Source organism: Carlito syrichta, unplaced genomic scaffold (assembly GCF_000164805.1).
Source record: "Carlito syrichta isolate Samal-C Ts95f unplaced genomic scaffold, Tarsius_syrichta-2.0.1 Scaffold316198, whole genome shotgun sequence".
Lineage (NCBI taxonomy): Eukaryota > Metazoa > Chordata > Mammalia > Primates > Tarsiidae > Carlito > Carlito syrichta.
The window spans coordinates 371,636-395,313 of NW_007260294.1; the positions used below are offsets into that span (position 1 = coordinate 371,636).

The 23,678-nt window shown below is 45.4% G+C and overlaps 1 protein-coding gene across 1 annotated transcript in view; it reads right to left on the reverse strand.

Moving 5' to 3' along the window:
* LOC103276439 (cyclin-dependent kinase 6) overlaps window positions 1-23,678 on the reverse strand; it is a 185,554-nt gene that overhangs the window by 83,385 nt on the left and 78,491 nt on the right. The window contains exon 5 of the mRNA XM_021706895.1: window positions 14,695-14,804. Coding sequence (XP_021562570.1) covers window positions 14,695-14,804 — 110 coding nt within the window. The remainder of the gene's footprint in view (window positions 1-14,694; window positions 14,805-23,678) is intronic.

The window sequence follows — 23,678 nt, forward strand, 5'->3', positions numbered from 1 at the left end:
TCTGGTTTCTGAAATCTCCTCCCTGAGAAGAGATACCACACTGACAGCAGAGGCAAGCTGTGGAGGTCCCAAAGGATCAGCGGTAGAAACAGTTGCCTATTTTTTGAACTGAAATCAACCTTGTGTTTCTGAAACAATGGGAATGAGGGAGGGGGAAAACTGCCTACCTACGTCCAGGCACACATAACAAATTGGTATCACCAAAGGAGCTTTTAGATCCAGTTCTGGCTGAATGGAAATTATTCCAAATAATTGTGACCATTATTTCACTGCCAGTCTTAGTTTTTAATATCTGATGTTTTGGGGGACCAGTAGGTATCATTTTAAACTGAAAGCTCCTAACATTTTAAATTAATTTAGATGGAGGGCTCACATAGTTAAATGCAACCAGAAGCTGCTAATACACAATCTGTAAAGAAGGTACCAGTTTAGAGAAAAAATGATAAATGTCTAAGTACTAAGTTCAGTGCCATTTTAAGTGAGAACTATGCACCACTTCACTGGGTGCCTTTGAAATCAACTTTACTGCATGCTGATACCTGGAATTCTCTATGACTCCAACAAGCAACAGGCTTCCACATGTCTCCTGAATATTGAAATATCCGAATGTCAGATCATTACCAATTAAATGACTGAACAGCACAGTGCAAACACAGTGGGCAGGTCCTGCTGCTTGACTCTCAAAGCTCTGGGACTCCTCCCAGGTTGTGGACTGGGGAGTGTCCAGCAAGCTTAGACTGTGCAGTGGTAAGAGGAGAGTGGTGTGCCCAGCTCAGTTCGCAGTAAAACCTAATTTCCACTGGAATCTGCCATTTTGAATTGTCCCTTGCAATATTTCATTTTGCAAGGAAGTAGAGTCCGCACGTCTATCGATGTCTCTGTCACACCTTTCTTCCTCATATTATAGAAGTGCATGTGCTCATACATGTCCATACATACACTCTGAAACGGCCAACAACTCTTAATCCTGCCTATGAGTAAATTTCTTTTTTTTTTTAAGAGACAGGGTCTCCCTCTATTGCTGGGCTGCAGTGCAGTGGCACGATCACAACTCACTATAACCTCAAATTCTGGGGTTCAATTGATCCTTCAGCCTCCCAAGTAGTGGGAACTACAGGCACACACCACCATGCCCAACTAATTTTTAAATTTTTTTGTAGAGTCGGTGTCTCATTATGTTACCCAGGCTGGCCTGCAAGTCCTGGACTCAAGCAGTCCTCCCACCTCAGCTTCCCAAAGTGCTGGGAACACAGGCGTAAGCCATGGCACCTGGCTTCTATGACCAAACTCTAATGCTTATAAATTCAATCTGGCAAGTAAAACTGGAGCAATAAGTCACAAACTGTTGCTGTCACATATTCCCAGAGGTGGCCAACATGAAAGACCATGTGGAAAATATTTCCTATGATCCAAACGGGAGGGAGAGAGGGACAGAAAGAGAGAGAGAGAGAGAGAGAGAGAGAGAGAGAGAGAGAGAGAGAGAGAGAGAGAGAGAGAAGAGAGAGAGAAGAGAGAGGGAGAGAATAAGGAGAGGGACGGAGAGAAAACAAAGAGTGAAGAGAGAGGGGGACAGAGAGACAAAAGAGAAGAAGGAGGAATTGGAAGGAGGGAAGAGGAGAAATGAGGTAAAGGGAGGGAAGAAGGGAGGCCTGGTAATAGGCCCAGTGCTTCACAATTACACCAAGTACTGGGTCTTATGGGAAGGGCTCTTCCAGCCACCCTGTGAAGGCCACCTGCAAGGCAAATCCCTCAGCGCAAGACCATAGAGCAAGGGGATCGATCAGACAGACACAGACTGCCCTATGGCAGGGGTCAACTGTAGTCACCCACAGACTATCACTACAGTCTGCCACTCAAGACAAGATCTAGCGGATCCTTTGATCGTTTCACCATTTGCTGTAACTTTGTACTGTTCTGTGGGAGGATATGTAGGCATACAATAAAATCCCACGAATTTACATTTATCTGAAAAACCATGCACCACTAACTGTAGCTATTGTCTAGTAAATTTGCAGGAACGTTATAAAACAACAAATGTAAATGTTACATTCATGACTTGAAGGATTTACCAAAGCCAGACTCAACTCAGATCAGAGGTTGAAGGCCCAGCTAAAAAAATTTTGTACTGGTGTGATACTTTTTATTTTGTTTATTTTATTTTATTTTATTTTTGAGTTGGAGTCTCACTCTGTCACCCAGACTGGAGTGCAGCAGCCTCGACCTGCTGGGCTCCGGTGATGCTTCCACCTCAGCCTTCCAAGTAGCTGGAACTACAGATGCGTGCTACCACGCCCGCCTAATTTTTGATTTATTGTAGAGAGGAGGTCTCAGCAAATTGCCCAGGCAGGTCTTGAACCTGTGGCCTCAGGTAATCCACTCACCTCAGCCTCCCAAGGTGCGGGATTACAGGCTGAGCCACCGAGCCAGGAAGTACTTCTTGTTCATGAGAAAAAGAAGACGACAAGAAGTTTGCCACCCACTAAAGATTAGACTGGTAAGAATCAGCTAGTGTTCAAAATGTCTACTTTTTCTGTGTTTTATAATGAAAAGTGGGTGGCTTCCTGCCGCACACTAAATATTTTCATCGAATTCCATGGCTGAAAGGTGTGACCAGGTGGGCCTGAACGTTAAAACCAGGCAAACTCTCAGTCTGATTCTTTCCTGTTAAGAGGAAGAGGCTCATAGAAGAGCATCCAGAATTATTCCAATGGGCAGAATCAGAAGGCACAATCTGAAGCAGTGATGCCTGTGCTGGCAACTAATTAGGAAAAGTGGCGTGAAGGGTGGGTCCAGGCTCTAAGTTCCACCTGGAAGGAATATCAGGATTCAGCAGACATCATTCTCCAAGCCCAGGCCCTATGGAACTGGACTGCTTGTGCACTGGAAAAAACGAGTCTAAAAAGGCTGCTTGGGACTTTATCTGAGTTTCTTTTTTTTTTTTGTAACTGACAAAATGAGGTTGATTCCTTCCCTATTGCTACCCAACTGATAACAAGGAAACCCACAGTGAATTTTACAGTTGAAAGAAGTCCCTTCTGCATCAAACCTCGCTCAGCAACAGTTTTATGAAGTTACCATATTCACTTACGTTTTCCATTTGATATTTTAAAGTGGGGCAGAAGAGATGGCCAAGGCTACATAAGAGTTCTCATCCTGCTTTTTGCTTGACAATATTTCTTAATCTTTGAAACTCTATATCCTACCTCCCACCTTAAACTAAAAAAAAAAAAAAAGCTTAGTTGGAACTTTTTAGAGGTTAATTTGGTTTCGCTAGCAGAATTTAAAGATATGCATGTTATCTGACCCTGTAATTTCACTTCTAGAACTTACTGTACAGAAATACTTGGACAAATGCTCCATAAAATAAGCACAAGGATTTTTACTGCAACATTGTAACAGGACAAAAAACAAATAAACAAATTCTAAATGTCCATCAACAGGAAATTAATTAAATTATGAAATACATGAATTGGTAGTTATTCATTGGTTTAAAATGAATTAAATCTATGTACTGACACACATCTAATAAAGTGACTGAGCAATGTTGAGGAGTACAGTGTATGCCCACTTCTGTGACTGAAGCTTACAGATGTGTGTGTATGTGTGTACTGATGTATTTATAAACACACACTCTTGCACGTGCAACAAGAAGATCTGGAAGTATATCTGGACGTATCTTAGGGAGCTACGGGAGTGCAGGAAAGATAACATGCACATTTTGTACTTCAGTGTCGTCTGGCATTTGCACAACAGACTATTTTATTTGTTGGTTAAAAAATAAAGTTAACCGGCATCGGGAACTACACGCCCCCACAGCACTGCTTCTTGCGGTATGTGGAATGAATGGTCCACAACCACCAGGCTCCCCACTGTGAGTGTATGCTGATGATGGTAGGTCCCTCACAGATACCGGGCAAGCAGGGCTGGCGGCTGCATCAGCCTCGCCTCTGCTGATGTCGTGTGCCAGGATCCCATCCCCTCCAGCCCTCACCCAAGCCAGAAAAGACAGTGTAGGAGACAGGTGAGTGAGACAGCAGAGAGAGGGCCCGGTTATCTTTCCCCTTTCCCAATAAGCGGCAAGTCATCTCTTTCTCCTTTATCCTTGTATCTGATGGCTTAGTCTTGCACCATCCAACATAGTACATGTGAATATGAGCACCTGAAACATGGCTAGCCTGGGGCTGAGATGTGCTTAAGTGTAAATGCCCAATGGAGTCTGAAGGCTTAGTAAAAACAAAAACGTAAAATATCTCATTTATCCGTATTTTTAAGTCATTATATGTTGAGATGATATAATAGTTTGAATGTACTGTGTTAAATAAAATAGGCTATTAAAATTAATTTGACATGCTTCTTTTTACCTTTTAAAATGTGGCTACCAGAAAACTTAAAATTACATTTGCGGCTCACACTGTCTTTCCACCAGGTGGAGCTGGTTGAGACCTTTCCAGATATTCCATATGGCAATGCAGATGTTTTAAAAAGAACAGTAGGGCGGAGAGGGAGACACGTGTTTGCACGCACACACACACTCGCCAGCTGGGACACGGCCACCCTCTCCCCTGTGCTCACCCAATTTGCCAGTGCGGCTCATTATAGCTCACAGGTCACAAAGCTCTGAGTTCAAGCTCTGCCAACGATCAGACGTGGGTCCCAGGGCAAGTCCCTTGGGAGGATTAAATGGAATAACGTATGCCAAGTGCTCAGGACAGTACACAGGGCTGTGTGATAAGCTCTGTCAACAAGTGCTAGCTGTGTGGGACATGGCGAGAGTTCCAGAAAAAACCAAGACATGGTTCTATCTAGAAGCAAAACATCAGACTTGGAGTGAATCCCAGACATCATCTACTCTGATGTTTCAAAACCTTCTAAGTCTCAGAAGCCCAAGAGAGAAAAAGAGGAGACTAAGCTGCTTTGGTCAAAGCAGAATGTGGGAACAGGAAGGACTGGGAACTCCCCGGACCGCACATTAGGAGGGACCAGAGGCCTCTGGGAAGCACAGTGTGGTGTCCTGGCTTTCTGTTTCACAGGTGGAGACACTAAGCTCTGGGGCTGACAGCTGCCTGCAGTCATAAAGCTAGCAGGGCAGGGCTGGGGCCAGGCTTAGACATCCCGTTCCTAAGGAGGAACGTCTCTGCACTGCATCATTCCTGTAGCTACGGTGGACAGCTTGTGGGCATGGGAGGAACGTGGCTGGAAAAGAGCCATTATGCAGACACACACAGATGCTGCGGGGCCGCAGAGGTGGGACACGGCACAGGAGGCCTCTTCATTCAAGAAGCAGCTTATTGATTTGCCTTTGGAAGATGAGAGGGACAGCCAGGCACCCAGACAAGAGAAGGGTCTAGGTTCCAAAAAGGACAGGCCTGAGACACGTTCTGGGGCTAAAAGGTAAGTTACCGTCACTAACAGTGACATCTCAGAGATGCTATGGCCAGACTAAAGTTGGGGCCTTCTTTAGAAAGGTCTTGAGAGTTAAGCATTCTACAGTGGTTTTAGCAAGGCTCTGAGAAAGGTGCTCACAGGCATGTTAATTCATCGTAAGTACACGGATGGGTGGGAAGCAGGGAGGCAGATGGCAGGCTGCTGCTCCAGGCCAGAGACTGCTAAAGATGTGTAGTTAGGGAGCTGGAGGTCAGGAGGGGCAGCCAGGGCTTGAGGGACCCCGTGGAGACGGAGCCCCCAGAACCTGGACACTGAAGGATGGAGATGACTCCAAGGTGACTGAGGACCCAGCTGGGTAGTTGTGGAGACGCAGGTGCCATTCACAGAAAATGGAGGGTAAGAAGCCGGCTTGAGAGTGTGGTGAAGAGTCAGTCCACCAGGGCTGCATGGTGGCCCCGAGTCTCATCTGCATCCTGTCAGACAGAGCTCTTTGGAAGCATACAAGTCTGGGAGAGGGAAGTGAGGAAGAGCCAGGTAAAGGGATACAGATAGCACCCAGGAGTGTGCTCTTCTCACCAGCAAAGGCAGGGGAGTTTTGGGATATGTGCTCAACAAGATTCAAAGGTTGTGGACACTAAGCAGATGAGAGTGGAGAGGCGGCCCTGGTGCAGTGGTGAGGCTACCGGCAACCTCTGAGGCAGAGCCTCCTGTCAGGAGGTCTGTGAGGCAGGCAAGCCTGGGTTCAGAGCTTCTTCTAGTCACTACCTAACCTTCCCAGGCCTCAGTTTTCTTACCTGCAGAATGGGGATGACAACAGCACCCATAATGCTACTGAGGTTTAAACAGTATTAAGTATTTTAAAACACTGTATGCAACTGACCCTTGAGCGATGTGGGAGTTAGGGGTGCTAATTCCCTGTGTAGCCAATCCATATACAATTTATAATTCTCCCCAACTTTAACTCCTAACAGCCTACTGTTGACTGGAAGCCTCACCAGTAACATGCACCATGGATTAACATATTTTGTATCTTATGTGTATTATGCATTGTATTCTTCCAATAAAGTAAGCTATAGAAAAGAAAATGTCATCAAGAAAATCACAAGGAAGTGATAATATTTAGCTATTCCTTAAGTGGAAGTGGAGCATCGAAAAGGTCTTCACCCTGGTCATCTTCACGTTGAGTAGCTGAAGGGCAGGGGGAGGAGGAACAAGAGAAGGGTTGGACTTGTTGTCTCAGGGGTGGCAGAGGCGAGAGAGGCAGAGGAGGTGGAAGGGAAACAGGAGAGGCAGGTGCCGTTGGTGTACCTTTCACTGAAAAAAGCCTATGTATAAGTGACCTGCACGGCTGTTCCAAGGTCAGCTGTACCATGTGTGGCTCACAGTAAGTGCCTAGTAAATATTTTTATCTATTATTTTTATTACTGGAAGGGACAAAGGACTGAGCAAGTGGCGAAGTGGAAGCCACCTGCAGAGACACAAATCTAAGCAGTCTGGCCACAAAGGGAAAGAGACTGAGGGCATGGAAGAGGAAGGAGAGCCTTTTCTGGAATGCAGAGTCGAGGGTGTGACCTGACTCCGAAGAGGCAAATCAGAAGGGAAGAAGAGTGGAGTGAGAGCCGAGGGGCAGGATCCAGAGGACGGGCACAGGCTCTGCCTTGTAAAGAGGAAGGACATGGGCTTCTCAGAACCGAAGGAGGAGGAGGAGAAGAAGGTTAAGTAGCAGTGTCCTAAGAAGGGAGTGGAGAGCTTGAACTCTTTACCAGGATCCCTACATGTTCAAATGATATCCCTAAGGCACAGTGTCTTGAGAAGGGACATTTACTCATAGGCTGCAGTGGCTCTCTGCCTAAAAACCACTGGTCCTGCAAGTCCCCATGCCACGCAGTTAAACCTAAGAGGTTGGAGGCAGGAAGTGGAGAGGTGCAGGACACCATACCCAGCAGCAGACAGCTAAGAATACACAGCTCCCTCCTCGGGGGACAGAGTACCCTCAGGAAGGGTCTGGCTTTAGCTAACATGAAGGAGACTGAGAATACAAGTCCAAGGAAGCAGGGACTTGTCATCTTGGGTTGAGATCTCCACAAAGAAGAGAAGGAAGGAGTGATGGAAGTAGAGAGAGTCAGAGACAGGGATGGAGCACAGGAGGGAGCAGCAGCAGGCGATGCTGGGTGGAAGCAACGGCTTGGGCATAAAGGGGAGGGACGTAAGGGCAGGGTGATCGAGGAGGACTAAGCAGATAAAACACAGCTGGTGCAAGAGACACAGAACAGCCGACCCAGGGTGTTGGACTGGAGGGGCCCTGGGGTGGGGCCTAGATGCAGCAATGCCCCGCTCCCTGCTCCCAGGGAACGGCCGGGCTGGGGGCTTTTCAGTATACGCCATGAAAACAAACGTGTTTCAAGTTCATGTCACAGTAAGATGCACATAAAGAATCGGAAAAACCAATGCTGACTACACTTCCGAAGTACCCGTTTGCTCTTCCCTGGAGCCACTCAGTATGTATTACTCAGTCAAGACTGAAACTTTTCCTGTGGGTAAAATCTTGGGTATTTCCTCACTCAAGAAGATGCTCTGTTGAGTTCTTCCCACTTGGCTGGTTCTTTAAAGGAAGAAAAACAAGGGGCTAGGGAAATCTCCAAGAAGAGAGAGAAGATCTCAAAGTCCAGCTGAGGGCCTGGACTCCATGCACGTGTCCAGCCCACCATGTGGGCTCTTCTTGCAGGTTGGGGCTGCTCTCTGGTGCCTCGGTATCCAGGTCAGCTGGTGAGGGGCCTCAGTCGTTGATGTCACTAGGGAGGGGGCTCATACTGGGGAGTTACCAGCACAGTAACCAATGGGAAAGTGTGCAGGACATCCATGACATTTTAAAGACATCTGCTCACTGACCACTGAGCCACAAAGGACAGTTTCACTCTCAGTTTCTCAGCTACTGGGTGTTTAATTCATAGAAATCAGTGACGACACGTCCAGAGAGGCCACCAGACAAGGGACAATATGACCATGAGGCCTTGTTTGTCTCCTTCAAACAGTGACAGTATTTGTTATATTCTTCCTGGTGGCATTTCGCATTTCTTAGCTAGGGATCAGCAGAGTTGGCAACCCAGAACTTCTAAGAATTACTATCTGTTTACCACAATCTCCATATTCAAAGAATTAGTAGCATGCTTTACTTTTTAAGTGTGCTTTTTCTTTTAATGACTTTGCTGTAACCTGGAAAATCTGAAACTTTCAAACCACAGACAACATTTCTGACCAGGATCACAAGGCAAAGGACAGAAACCTGGAGAGTTAACATTGTGAATTTGTCATGTAGCTAAAATCAGTTGTCACATTATCCATTCATCCAATCTCATCCTCTCAGCTGACTGGTTGGTTACTAACCAAATTTATAACAATATTTTTTAGTATTAAAGTGTAACTCAATGTGGAGCAAAGATGTATTACCTATGGACTAGGAGTTAAAGGAAGATAAAAAATCTAGCTCTACCCATTTCGTAGACTACTTCTGTGGGTTGGCATGGGCAATTATTAAACCTAGATAATAGTGACAGATGGTATTTCAACTCTCTGGCTCTGTCAACCATCTGCCCTAAGCCTCTCTTTGCTGAGTTCCTATGTCCTAGATATTCAATTTTAGAATAGAAGGGGTATATCTGAAAAAGAGAATTGGTCAACCTTTCTTGGTGGGAGACTGGAAACAAGGCTGGTAAATGTGATGTGCTTCTTGACTGCTCAGAAATATCATTGATCCTATATTGTAATAATACATAAAACATTCCAGAAAGAAAGATGGCCCATGGTCAAACAACAACAAGGGCAGAAACATGGTGGGGTAGCCACATTGAGGGCTATGGAGTCAGGCAGACCTGGGTTATGGCTGTCATCTGATAGCTGTATGCTCCTCCTCCTTGTGGATGGCTCTGGTTCACTACCTGTAAACTCTGGACTGAAGCCTTAGAACACGGTTTTAGCATGGAATGCATGCTATAGGCCCTGGCCTGTCATGTGACAAACGTAAACGCCCTTTGCTTCTTTACTCTCCCTAAGTCATGGAGGATGGTGAAGCTTGCTGACATATACATGATCATTCTGCAGAGATTTTACATAACCAGGATGTGACCTCGAGGGAAGACTAATGCTGACTTATAGCCTCCAATGTGAAATTTCTTTCTCCAAACAGACTTTTCATCGTGTCCATTCAGCTGCCGACTCCCGACCTATTCATGGCATTCACCCAGCTCTGGGTAATTAGCCATCGTGCATGTAACGTCTCTTGTCTACTAGGATTTAAGTTATCCCTCTAGGAGTGGGCCCTGCACACAGGAGTCATTCTGTATGCTTTTTGTTTTGTAGTTTTACTTATAGACTGGATGGAACACCCTGTTAAAGGGCTTCCAACTTGAGACACATATTGTGAGTGACACCTAAGATGACTTCAGGGGTAAGTCCACAAAAATGTGCATATATTTCTTAGCTGTTTTCATGGTTATGTATTCATTCTAACATGTATCAGACAAATAACTGGTTCACCAGATTTGTGATTTTATATATAGCACAAGCCTCATAATGATGGTTTGGTCAACAATGAACAGCACATGTGAGGATGGTCCCATAAGATTACAATGGAGACAGATCCTACTCTCTAGTGACATTGTAGTGTCCAGGGGGCACTACCATCACAGGAGGTGATGGCTCCACTGTGCTGTTGCCCCTGAAGACCTTCAATGGGACGAGATGTGGCAGTGAGAGACACTGATGCTGATGGCCCCAACCCTGTGTAGGCCAGGTCAGTGTATATGTGTGTGTGCTTTAGTTTTTAATAAAAGTTTAAAAAGTAAAAAAAATTTAAGAATTTAAAATAAAAAGCCTATGCAATAAGGATATAAAGAAAACACATATTTTGTGCAGATGCACATTGTGTTTTAAGTTGTTATTACATCAAAAAGTTTTAAAAAGTAGTAATACTGCAGTAAGCCAAGATGAATTTATTCTTGAAAAAGATAGATGTTTAAAATGAACTTATTGTGGCCGAAGCATCCAGTGTTCATAAAATCCAGAGTAGTGCTGTGCAATGTCCTGGGCCTTCACACACTCACTATGACTCACACAAACTATGAGGGGGTACCACCAAAAAACCCAGAATTTCTTTATTAAAATTGTTGGTTTATTTTTACATGGCAACTCTCCCACGGCAACCTCTAGTCCTGCGAGCTCCATGCATGGTAAGGGCTCTAGATAGGTGAACTGTTTTCTGTCTTTCATACCATCCTTTTTTACTGTGTCTTTTCTAGATTTGTATATTTATGTTAGCTACACAAGTACTGTTGTGCTATAACTGCCTATAGTGTTTACCACAGTAACATGCTGGACAGGCCTGGCTCCTAGGAGGAACAGGATGGATGGCACAGCCCAGGCTAGCCCATCTAGGTTTGTGTGAGAATACACTACCATGTTTACAAAATAACATAATCACCTAACGACACATTTCTCAGAATGTAGGTTGGCCATTAAGCAACACATGGCTGTACTTATGTTTATAACGTGGCTAAATAAAAAAGCAAATTGATATAGAGTATAAAAAATTAAGTAGATAATAGTACTGTTGCCATAAGAATATGGCAGAAATGGCTGAGGGCAGTGGCATATCTGTAATCCTAGGACTTTGGGAGGCTGAGGCAGGAAGATTGATTGAGCCCAAGAGTTTGAGACCAATCTGGGCAACATAGTGAGACCCTGCCCCCAAAATTTAAAAAAATCAGTTGGATGTATTGGTGCACACCTGTAGTCCCAGCTACTCAGGAGGCTGAGGTGGGAGGATCACTTGAACCCGGGAGGTCAAGCTGCAGTGAGCTATGATTGTACTACTGTGCTCCAGCCTGGGCAACAGAGTGAAATCCTGTCCCCTCCCCAAAAATTAAAAAACAAAGAATATGGCACAAACGAAAGTGATAAAGGAATGACAAAATTTGGTAATTATCGCCTCAGCGCCAAGTAGGTACCCAGAATGGACACATGCCAGGATTCCCTGTTTTAGAATTAGCCTAAGTACTGAAGGAATTGGCTTTCAGAATCCATTGCTCATTAAGTTTCCATTGGGTCAATATTGAGTCAGGAGTCAAGTCAGAATCAGGTCAAGCTGAAGGCTGACCCCAGAACCCATCTGGCACAAGCAAGAAACACGCCATGTCCAGAAAGACCAAAGGTGACTGACAAGGGTCCAGTCCTACCATCATTGATCAGCAGGAGGCACCTGGGGGACAGGACACCCCCCCCTAGGAAGATGAGCATGGGCCTGGTTCATTGTCCTTCAGCCTTCAAGGCCTGCAGACCGGGTTTCTGATACTGCACCCTCCTCCAAGCAATTATTTCTCAATTGACTGCCTCTGTGCAAGGTTTCAGGAGAAGGGATACCTTCTTATGTGTACGTCTGAAGAGCCAATGACTGTCTGCCAATACAATTCACTTTCCCAGCAAACTGAAGCAAACTATGAGGGGGTACCACCAAAAAACCCAGAATTTCTTTATTAAAATTGTTTGTTTATTCTTACACGCTTACACTTCTGTCACCTTCAAAGTCCTCTCTGTTTGATGCAACACACCTATTGAGAGACTTTCTCCACTGCTCACAATAGTTTTGGACTCTTTGATTTTGATCCCTTTTGTGCTTCTGCCAGTTTTTGTTTTACATCTTTCACATCAGCAAAACATTTCCCTTGGGTGAGATCGGGTGAACAGGGAGTGTGGGGCACAGAGACCAAAAACTGCTGAACACTCAGCGAGGTGTGGGCAGGTGCACTGTCATGGTGGAAGAACCAGTCACCTGTTTGCCACAACTTGGGAAGTTTATTCTGCAACACAGCCTCTCACAACAAATGCTAGCTGGTACACTCATGCTGATGGGTTTATAGAACACTTACCTAGTGGGGGAAGCCTGTACTACAAGGGGCCACTCTACAAAAGATAATTCTGGTTTTTTTGGGGGGGGTCCCCCTAGTATTGCCACCATCATCACAAGCCTGAGCATCCACTTCTCAGTTCCAATGCCAGAATGGAGGGAGGGAGATTCCTGTTATCTGGAACCCAGAATGAATTTTCCCATAGAAAAAAGGTTTTGATGAATTTGTTCAATGGATGTTTCATACATGTTCCCGGTTACACAGGATTTTGCATGCTAAGCTGGAAGCCTGATTACAAATTGCATCACCACTTCAGTGGAAAATGTTTTTAATGCTTCAAAATAAAACTTGGGGTTATGACTGTTGCACAAGTGGGGACTGCCTATACTTAAAAATACAGCCAGTTCCTTGGAAGTGAATGCTTAATTCTACATATCTTAAAATTTATCTTTCTTTTAATATTGTAAAAAATACCAGTTTTCATTGGTAATCATGGCCAGTTGAAGTCTCTGTTGAAAAATAACTGCCCTTTCCCCATACCCAAAGAAGGACCTCTGAGGGCAGTTCTAGACACGTAAGTGAAAGTCCAGTAAGCACTGCTCTAAGCAAAGCTCAGCTGCACCCAGTCATTCCTGGATGAGCAGAGCGACTGTCCTAGTTCTACCTTGCTCTGCTGACAGCAGGTTGTTCCTGGTTCTAACCACAAGCCCTTAATCTGATGTTTTCCACACTTGTTGCGTGAGATGAAGCACCTAAGGCACTCTTTCAAACAAGGCTCCAGGCCCCACCCAGTACTGAGTCAGACTCTCGTGAGAAAGGCCCAGGGTGGCACTTGACAGACCGCCTATCCCTGGTGACATTGCCACCCTGCCCCAGGGTTCTGACCTGCAGGCTGCATTCAGACCATGTGGAGGGATGGTTAAGACACAGGCTGCTGGATGCCAGCCCAAGAGCTTGTGAGCCAACAGGACTGGGGAGGGGACCAAGAATCTGCATTTCCAAAAGCGTCCTCAGTGCTGCAGATGTGTCTGCTAGGGACCACACTTTCAAATTACTTATTCAGTCTGTTTGGCAAACACTGCAGCTGGGCTCAAGATTACTTTTTTCCTCTCTTCTTGGTCAAAAACCAGCACTGGACTAGAACTCACAGACCTTTCTTTGGATTCATACCTGTTACTTTTGAGCTGCCTGATGTTAGATACATAAGTTTACCACTGCCTCTCAGTTTCCTCTTATTGGAAGGATGAAAAAAAGGAGAGGCGTCCTGCCATGCATGGCACCCAGTGAGCCTACACTGGCATCTGTGCTCTCTGGTCTCCTTGCCATGATCCCATCCTATGAGACAAATGGATTGCTGATTCTAGAAATGGTTCCCAAAACCTATTACACGCACAAAACTTTGGTTAAAACCAATCCACCAGCCAACAGGCACTGGCCGACCATGTCTCCTTGTGAGCGATCACGTAGCTATGTTCTAAACATAACATGTCCAGTGGGAATACACTCAGTGCCCAGCTCACGTATTCCCATGGTGATAAAAACGGACAAGAAAGAGAGATCGGATCACGACTAGGCACTCTGTTCAATTCTGACCAGGCTGAACTTAGTACCCAGGTATGGATTATTTTCCTGGCAAGTTTTTATTATATTATTTGGCTATTTCTTTGTGACCTGAAAATCAAACAAATGAGTCACAGGCTCTCAGACTCAGAGGGACCCGGGAGGTCACCTGCCTACCCACTGGCTCCACCAACGCTGCTGAAAATGTCTCTGCTGTGTGGTGGTCCGGTCTCTTGGACACACAGTGAGGACATGCTGTGAGACAGCCCCAGTCTCCTCTTCAGAGAGCTGTTTAGCCGGTAGCATTTCACCCCTTCTAACAAAGGTCTTTCCTTCTGTGATTTCTACATCCTTGGTCCTGTCCTTGCACCCCACAGTGCGTGGACACATCTAAACTCGCCTCCATGTGGCAAGATATGAGTATTTCTGATGCAGCACTGCACTACCCTGGTCTAGCCTAAATATTATGTTTCTTCAACTAGTCTCACCATCAGAATGTCAGTTAAAAGTCCCACAGACTTAACGGTCCTGGCTCCTCTCCTGTGGTGAATCCCATTCTGGGGATATTTCTTCACTAAAAATACCAGAGCATACTTTCTGCTTACCATGTCCCAGCATCACCAATAAGAGCCTAACACAGAGAGCAGTGGAACGCACCCACCTAGCACTTTCTAGTTGGCAGCTTTGCTGGGCACGACTGTGCAGGGACTTGGAGGTGGCTGGGAGGGGGAGCTGGAAGGGGCAGGTCCCCATCATACCACCTGAGACAAGAGCCACTGCTGTCACCCGAACCACCAGAGACCCCGAAGCCTCTTTCCAAGGAAAACAGGGTACAAAATGTGTTTCTTACTTTCTACGAAACATTTCTGCAAATACGCAGCCAACACTCCAGAGATCCACGGGGGTGGCGTAGCTGGACTGGAGCAGGACTTCTGGGGCCCGGTACCACAGCGTGACGACCTGCAAGGCAAGTGACCCCATGTTACTGCAGAAGACAGCAAGGACCCAGCTGGACACCATGGTGGGACCCACAGAACAGGACACCGGGGGCTAGGAAGCAACATCCTCTCGCGTCCCCACAGACTCTGTCTTGCTAGGATGCACAGCAACAGGAGTTCAGAAAGCAAAAAAAAAATCTTAACACAATTTTTTCCTCAAAGGGCTTTAAAAAATAATACATAGAAAACAGGAGACGGCCACGATTCCTGTTCAATTCCCAGGTCAGCATTACTGGGAAATTAAGAGAACCCAGGACAAGTACAAACTGTTGTTAGCATGGCACTTGGTGGACTCAAAACCTTCCCTGCTGCTCCTAACAAACACAAAACAGTGAAGAACTTAAAAGAAAATGTGAGACCCAGTGGTTCATACCATGTGTAAAAAATCACCCAGAGGGCCAGGCTTGATGACTCAGCCTATAATCCCAGCACTTTGGGAAGCCGAGGTAAGTGGATTGCCTGAGCCCGTGGGTTTGAGACCAGCCCGGGCAACTTGACGAGACTTTGTCTCTACAATAAATCAAAAATTAGCCGAGCAAGGTAGTGTGCGCCTGTAGTTCCAGCTACTTGGAAGGCTGAGGAGGAAGGCTTGCCGGAGTCCAGCAGGTTGATGCTGGGGTGGCCACGAGTGCGCCACTGCACTCTAGCCAGAGTGACAGAGTGAGACTCCAACTACAAAAAAAAAAAAAAAAAATCACCCAGAGGAAGGAATTTTAAATAGAAAACCCCACTTAGGACAGAGCAGTGGATATAGTGGGTGGGTGAGTAGACACGGCTGTGACGGTCTCTGCCAGTTGCAGGGTGGAGGATGTCATTTTGTGTTAGGGTTCAGGGCTCAGGGGATCCAGTGATTCCTTCTGGGGGCCAGCTCCTCTACGGATGCCTGGAAGATGTATTCTTTACTGTCAGATAAGGAATTCAGAATACAAACCTACTATGTCAGCACATTGTGTCACTCAGATCTCTTTTTGGCTGTCCTGTCTATGCATCTTTACTGATGTCTGTCTAAAATTTTCCAGAATTCTGCTGTATGTATTTTGATGCTATACTTTTGGTACACTAAGACTGTGGTACATGTTACGTATTTCGATGTCATAATCTTGGTACACCAAGATTGTGGCACAAATTATCTATTTTGATGCTATAATCTTGGTACACTTAGACTGTGGTACAAGTTATGTATTTTGATGCTATGGATTTGGTACACTAAGATCGTGGTACAAGTTATGTATTTTGATGCCATAATCTTGGTACACTAAGATCGTGGTACAAGTCTCCAAGTGACGCCATCAGTGTCCCTTTCCTTGTGGGTACATGCAACTCCTTCCATCAAGGCACGGGGTTTGTTCACCCTCCACTGAATCTGTGTCAGCCTTAGTGACCTACCTGAGCTACAGAGTACAAGGAAGGATGTCTGAGACTACAAGGCCAGGTCATAAGAAACCCCGTGGCCTGGTCATCTCACTCTGAATAAGCTGCCTCCTGGGCCCGGTTGCCCTGTTGGAGAGGGCCACGAGACCCTCACAGACATGACCGCTGGTCCTCTGCCACAAGGCAGCTGAGGGAACCAGCTGCATGGTCAAGCCCAAGTGATCTTCTATGACGGCAGCCCCAGCCAGCTGGGTCAGTCACTCAGTTGCAGAATTCTGAGTGCTTATGAAGTGGTCATTCTTTCAAGTTAGATATTGCTAGGGTAACTTGCAGCAATCTAACTGGAACAAGATTCCCGGCAGGGTCCCCTCTTCATCTCACGTGACATATTTGCTTGGAATTCACGTGGGGTGAAGTTTTGCTGAAATAGCACATGGCTGGTATCAATTGGAGGGTGGTGGTGAATGCAGCAGAAATAAGAGCCAAACACAAACCCAACAATACCCAGCAGCCACCTCAGCGACCTCCTGTCCCAGCATCCTCCACATCCCTTCATCTCTTCGTCAGTGCACACGACACCACAGATCCCTGCCCTTGCTGTGCATCGCAATCTCCAGGGTTTCCAGAAGTCCCAGGTGTCCCAGCCTTTCTCCCCTCCACTAGGTCAGGTTCACTGTGGTTTGGACCCCTGGAGTTTTCCTTTTCCCCTTCCCCTCCCCTTTTCTTCCTTCCCCCCTTCCTTTCTCTGTCTGACTCTTAACATTTTTATTAAAGAATGTGAATAAGTTCTTTTTTTAAGTTCTTCAAGTAATCTCACCATGGGTGAGGCTTGAGCACCACCAGATCTCACACACACCTCCCACTGCTCCCGCCTCCATGCCTACCTGTTGACATTGTTCTTGTAGTGTGCTATCCTTTGCTTTCTCCTCCCCACATGTGGATATTCCACCTGTCCCATGGGGCCTACTCAAATGCCATCATCTCCCTGAGCCCTCTGCTACCTGAAAAGTGCACCTGTGACCCAGTTCATACTGCAGTGTGATCCTGAGGGCATGGCCTTGGCTTGAGCTATGATCATTTCTGTAAATGCCTATCACAATACTATAAATATAACAATAAGAGTTTAACAAATATCAAATTAATGATTTTAAGGCAATCATTCCTATAAAGATAACCAGACCAGTCATTCTCAAAAGAGCTGGGCATGGTGGCTCACGCCTTTTGTCCTGGCTACTCAGCAGGCTGAGGCAGGAGGACCACTTGAACCTAGGAGTTTGAGACCAGTCTGAGTCACACAGCAAGATCCCATTTCTAAAAAAAATATAAATAAAAAAAAGAGAGAAGGTACTATTTTTGCTAAGGAGAGTGTCCAATTCTGGGCTCTAGTTTTTAGTTACATGATTTATTTCCGCTTTATTAATATTTCTAGCTGAAGTAACATGTCTTTGCTCCTGACACACTGTAAACAAAAGTGCAGGTGCAAATTATCCATATACTTCCACTTGAGTGGCTCACAGGCACACACAGAAACTGTGAGGGCACACATTTACCTTTTTATCTCGATTCAAAATGAAGTATAGTATCAGCCTTATTTTAAGATGTTCTGAGGAAACTGTGATTTCTGATTGATTACTCACCCTAAAAAAATTTTAGCAGTGCTATCTTTATTTCCAATACTTTAGTAATTCCTACTATAATAATCAAATAGATGTTTAGACAGCCAAAATCATAACAATGCTGATAGGCCTTACAAGTTCTTTTTTATTTCTTTTAAAATTTAGTTACCACTCTAAATGTAGAAGTCATTTTTATCAAACGCTTTTTAAAAATGTTAATAATGACCATACAATCATTCTGTACTTTATTAATGATGTAATTATTATATTAATAGAGTTCCTAATATTGCACCATCCTTGTCTTCCTGGAATAAATCATTCTTAATCATCGTATATAATTCTTTTAAGACACTCTGGGGCTCTATTTGCTAATATCTATTTAGCATAAGTTAATAATTTATCTATTTAGGATATTAACTTACATTCATAATGAGATTGGTATATATTTTTAGGGACATTCAAACTTCCCATTCTTTACTCTGTAATAGTACAAACAACCATAGGGATAATCAGCTCCTTGAGGCTCATAAAGTCATTTAGGTAAGGATATTTGTTAAGCAGTGTACCTTTAACAATCTTTTGAATTTCTTCTTGGCGATTAGTCTGTTCAGATTTCAACCTTGTTTTGAGTCAATTTTGGTAATGATAAAGGATTTTCCTATGAAAATACCCTTAATCTAGACTAAAAAATGTATTGGCTTAAATTTGAACAAAGTATTTCTTATAATTATTTTAATTTCATCTGTTTCCTTGGTTATACTAATTTTCTCATTCTTTCTTTCTTTCTTTCTTTCTTTTTTGAGTCAGAGTCTCCCTTTGTTGTCCAGGCTAGAGTGCAGTGGCATGCTCCTGGCCCCCCAGTGTCGACCTACTGGGTTTTGGATCCTTCCGCCTCAGCCTTCCAAGTAGCTGGAACTACAGGTGTGTGCTACCATGCCTGGCTAATTTTTTGATGTATTGTAGAGATGAGGTCTCACCAAATTGCCCAGGCTGATCTTGAATCCCTGGGCTCGGGCAATCCTCTTGCCTCAGCCACCCAAAGTGCTGGGATTACAGAATTTTCTCTTTCTTAATGTTGTGTATTTTAGATATCTCTTTATATCCATCAGGTTTGCCAGAAGTTTGGCCATATTATTTATTTTAAAAAAACAAACTTACATGGGATCATATTTCTATTTTGGGAGGATTATTGTTTTATTTTGTAATTTGTTGATTATTATTTTTATATCTTTAAATTTCTCCCTCCTAGTTTGTTTTTCTTTTTGAGTTGAAACTTAGCTTATTTATCTTCAGTTTTAATTAATGATAAATCATTGAGTTATACATTTTAAAATGAACTTTCCTCATTTTTGTTAATCTTTAAATAATATATAGATTATCTTTAATTTTCTCTTTAAGAGTACATTATTTTGAAGAGCAAGTTATTCAGAAAAATGTCTTAAAATTCCCAAGTGGTCAGGTTATTTTTGGTTTTCCTTTAATGATGGATGCTGCCCTTATTGCATCACAAGCAGAGCATGGACCTGCACAACTGAATACCAATACAACGGGTACAAGGTTTTAGTGAATGAAGGAAAGTTCTCAACAACATAACCAATTTCTACCAAAAGTTCTCTATGCTTAATAATTCCAAATATCCTTAAAAACAACATGACAGCGAACTTCAATTTACAAACATGTTTAGGGAAACAGTGAGGGCGGAACACAGAGACAAACACGTGGACATCTGTGACAAAGGTGGTGCCAGCGGTGACGATGCAACTGTCGAGCAAGTGAAGACACCACCAGGCTCTATGGGCAGAGTCTGGGGGCTGTGGCCAGTGGGCGTCGGAAAGAGAGGATGTTTATTACCATCGCTCCACATGTTAGCAGCCTCTAGAGCTGCTGGGTGAATCTGGCAAGAGGGGGGAGGTAGGGAAGGGAGTGGAAAGGGACAGTTCAAGGATATTTACACAAGTGCACGAATCTGTTTAAATGGCTTTGATCTCTATTCACATTTTTTTGAACCAGTTCAATAACAGTCTAAGATAAAAGTGCAGCCAAGGCCAACTCTGACTTAAAATACATGTCAGAGTACACCACTCTCTTTCACTTAGTATAATATTTAACAGCCTTTTACTCGTGTGCCCTTTCATCTACCCTTGTCCGTGGCTTCGCCATAAGAGTGCATGGCATAGACGTCATGTGGGTGCCTCTTGCTGCCTCTGCGATGCTCTCCGTGGAGGGGGATCTGCCCCTGACACCTGCCTCCAATTCCTCACTGGGTTTTGCCATTGGGAACCTCGAGGGGCCCAGAGACAAGGAAGAGTCCCTCAACTGTCTCCTCCCAGCAAAGCTTCTAGGCTGCTGTGTTGGTCACAAAGTCCGAGTTCAGCCTTGCTCTGTGTGATCCCGTCCCCAGGATCCAGTGGCTGCTCCCCTGTCTGCTCTTCCAGTCTGGGAATGGGAACAGCTAGGTTGTGAGTCAGACTCAAGTTATGGCACCATCTCCTGAGGTCTCCTAGACTCACGCTTTTGTAAATCGTGTCTGTGTCAGCAAACCCTCCTTGAATTACTCCAGTTTGAGCATGCCATCGGTTTCCTGCTGGGACCAGTTTACAGTGAGGAAACCAGTGTGTGGCAACTTCTTCAAGCCTCCATTTTCTCTTGTATCAATAGGACATCTGGATCGGGTGGTCTGTATGGGGCCCTGTGTTAACATTCCAAGATCCTTAAGGGCTGTGGCCATGATGATAAAGAGGCATACAGACCCAAGAATACCCTCTCTGGACAGCCTTGCTGGCCCTGGTTTGGGAATGACTTCCAGGGTGTACCATGTGGTGATCCCCTCTGGGACCTGCTTCAACAACATGTCTCAAATGCAAACACAGAGAGCGATTTATGAGGAACATAACTGCAATACTAGACGTACTGCAAAATCTTTGTCAAAGTGAAGGCTTTCAGAACTGTGTTTAATCCAATGCAAAACCTCTAATATGTATGTTTTTTTCCCTACAGAAAACTAGTATGGTTTTGTGGAGTGGAAACCAAAACTAGTGACAATTTCACTGTCATAGAGTCTCAAAACTCAGCTCTTTAAAATTACACATTTAAATCAAGAAGATTAGAAAAATTCAGAATTCTATTTCTGTCAAGTACAGTCCTCTCGTGATAACACCAGTTACATGGAAACTATTGAGTTAATACCAATAAAAGTTAACACACAAAGTACGTTGCAGGAAATGACAATGGAGTCATCCCAAATTCACTCATTTGTAATCTAAGGGGCAGAAGGAGATGCTCTGGCATATAGGACTGAGCTCACACACAGGTGACGTCTCGAGCACAGAGAGCGGTGCCACCGTCCTGGACTCTACTCTGATGCACTCATTAGAGCAGGAAGGCTGGCTGTCTTTCCTCGGACCCAGAGTCAGCTCACATGGGGCACTGGCTCCCTCTCAGATGTGTGAACTTCCCACCATCTGCCATTCCTGTATGGCTCTCTCAGTGGGCTCCTCCTCTCTCACGTCTCTGCAGGTCCAAATCCAAACCATCCTTCCAGGCCTGGTTCACGTGCAGCCTCTTCCCCAGGCTGCTTCCTGGCTGGAAGCAACGGTCTCCTCTGGGTCCCTCTGTGTTCTATAGCACATGGCCCTTCTTGTTTCCACTGCAGTCTCTAGTTTGTGGCCCTTCCTGTGTCTTGCTGAAGTCTCAGCACGTGGTCCTTCCTGTTTCTTGCTGCAGCTTATAGTACATGGCCCTTCCCATTTCCTGCTGCAGTCTCTACCACGTGGGCCTTGTCGTTTCTGTTGAAGTCTCTAGCACGTGGCCCTTCCTATATTCCACTGCAGTCTATACCACGTGCCCCTTCCCAGTTGCCACTGCAGTCTCCACCACATGGCCCTTCCTGTTTTCCACTGTTGTCTCCAGCATGTGGCCCTTCCTGTGTCCTGCTGAATTCTCCAGCACGTGACCTTTCCTGTTTCCCACTGCAGTCTACACCACATGGCCCTTCCTGTGTCCTGCTGCAGTCTTCAGCATGTGGCCCTTCCCATTTTGCACTGCAGTCTACAGCATGTGGCCCTTCTTACTTTTTGCTGCAGCTTATGGCACGTGGCCCTTCCCATTTTCTGCTGCAGTCTCCAGCATATGGCCCTTGTCATTTGTGCTGAAGTCTACACCATGTGGCCCTTCCCATTTCTCACTGCAGTCTCCAGCAAGTGGCCCTTCCTGTTTCCCACTGCCATCTACACCATGGGGCCCTTCCTGTTTCTGGCTCAGGGAAAATGAGCTGAATGGGTGTGCCCTCAGGGAGAGGCAAAGGGCAACTAGGGGAAGAGAGGTGAGAGGGGAAGAGCCTGTGAAATGTTGGGAGGGACAGTGATCCACAGAAGGATCTGCAGAGGGGAGACTTGGATCCAGGGTTCTGGCCTTTTGTGACAGCAATGACACTCACCATCTCTCTCTCTGAGTCTTGTTTTAGTCTCTTTCATGATATTCATTTGTAAGCAAGTTACCTAAAACAGGTTTCTCCCCAAACACTAAGCCTCTAGTCAGAGCAAGCGTGTGAGTGTCTTCTCCAGAAGGGTCCATGCTAGTCCAGCCAGTGTGGTCACAAGTCAGGAAGGAAGGACAGCACACAAGATGGCTGAGGACATTGGGTGATGTCCGTGTGGTGATCTAGGTGCAGAATGCCAGGGCCTGTTCCAGCTCCCCCATCCTGTGTCCCTTAAGTCATGCTTCTCCAAGGCCACCTCCTCAGGCAGCTGCTTCTCTCCTATGACCCACACTCGCTGGGAACACCATAGTGAGTACCCCACACCCACACTGCATTCAGAGCTACAGAGGACATGACCATGAATCCCACTGTCTCCTGGACATCCCCACTGAGGCCTCCTGCGGAGATCTCATGTCCTGAAAGTACATTGTGCATCTGCTGACACCAGCTTCTTCTCATGCCCCTCAGCAAAGTCACCACTGACCCAGGTGCCCTGCTCGTCTCCACCACTGATGAAGACACCAGTGCTGACTACACCGGGTGACCCTATCCTCTGGAAGGTCCATGTAGCTTCCTCTGAGGTCTCTTTCTGCCAGCATTCCCCCCCCACCTGTCTTTTCTGTTGCACCTGAAGCGGCACTCACCAAGTCCTTTGTCCATTCTCCAGAATTTCCAGGGTTGAGTTCAAGTTCAGCTTACCCACAATGCCCTCATAACCTGGCACCCATCCCTTCTTTAACTTCATGGCCTGCCCCCCTTCATGGCTCAGAGGCTCTGAGGGTCCTGAGACATGAATGCCATGCCATGCCTTGTGTGGTCTTCCCAGAGGCTCCACAGGTCTCTCTCTCTGGCATAGCCTCTTCATAGCTCCATCCTCAATTCTGATAAACCTTTTCCTGGCCAGTCCTCCCCAAACACGAGTGTCCTTGCCAGACCAGAAGCCAGCCCTTTCTAGAGAGACCATCTCTATGTGGATCTCACACTCCCAGCCCCTTGCCCAGTGCTGTATAAAGCAGGCAGAAAATACATGTATGTTCCAGCACACATGTGGGTAGCCAGGAGTCAGCAGAACGGAGGGTGGTAGGGCGAGGAGGGCTACCATAGGGAGGGACAGTTTCCATGAGAGAAAGCTTAGACCATGTGGTCCCCATACCCACAGGTAGCTCAGAGTCCACCAACACGATCCTCAGTCAACAGATGACTTTTTAATAAGGTGTGAGGAACATTTTATTTTTGCAAAATGAAGTTTTAAAATGCCCAAAGGACCCATGTTTTCCTTCAGGCTGCACTGTTTAAATTTCATCTTGAACTCGTGAAACTTAAAATAGTCACCACTTGCTCAATGTCTATGACATTTAAAGTAACAAACACA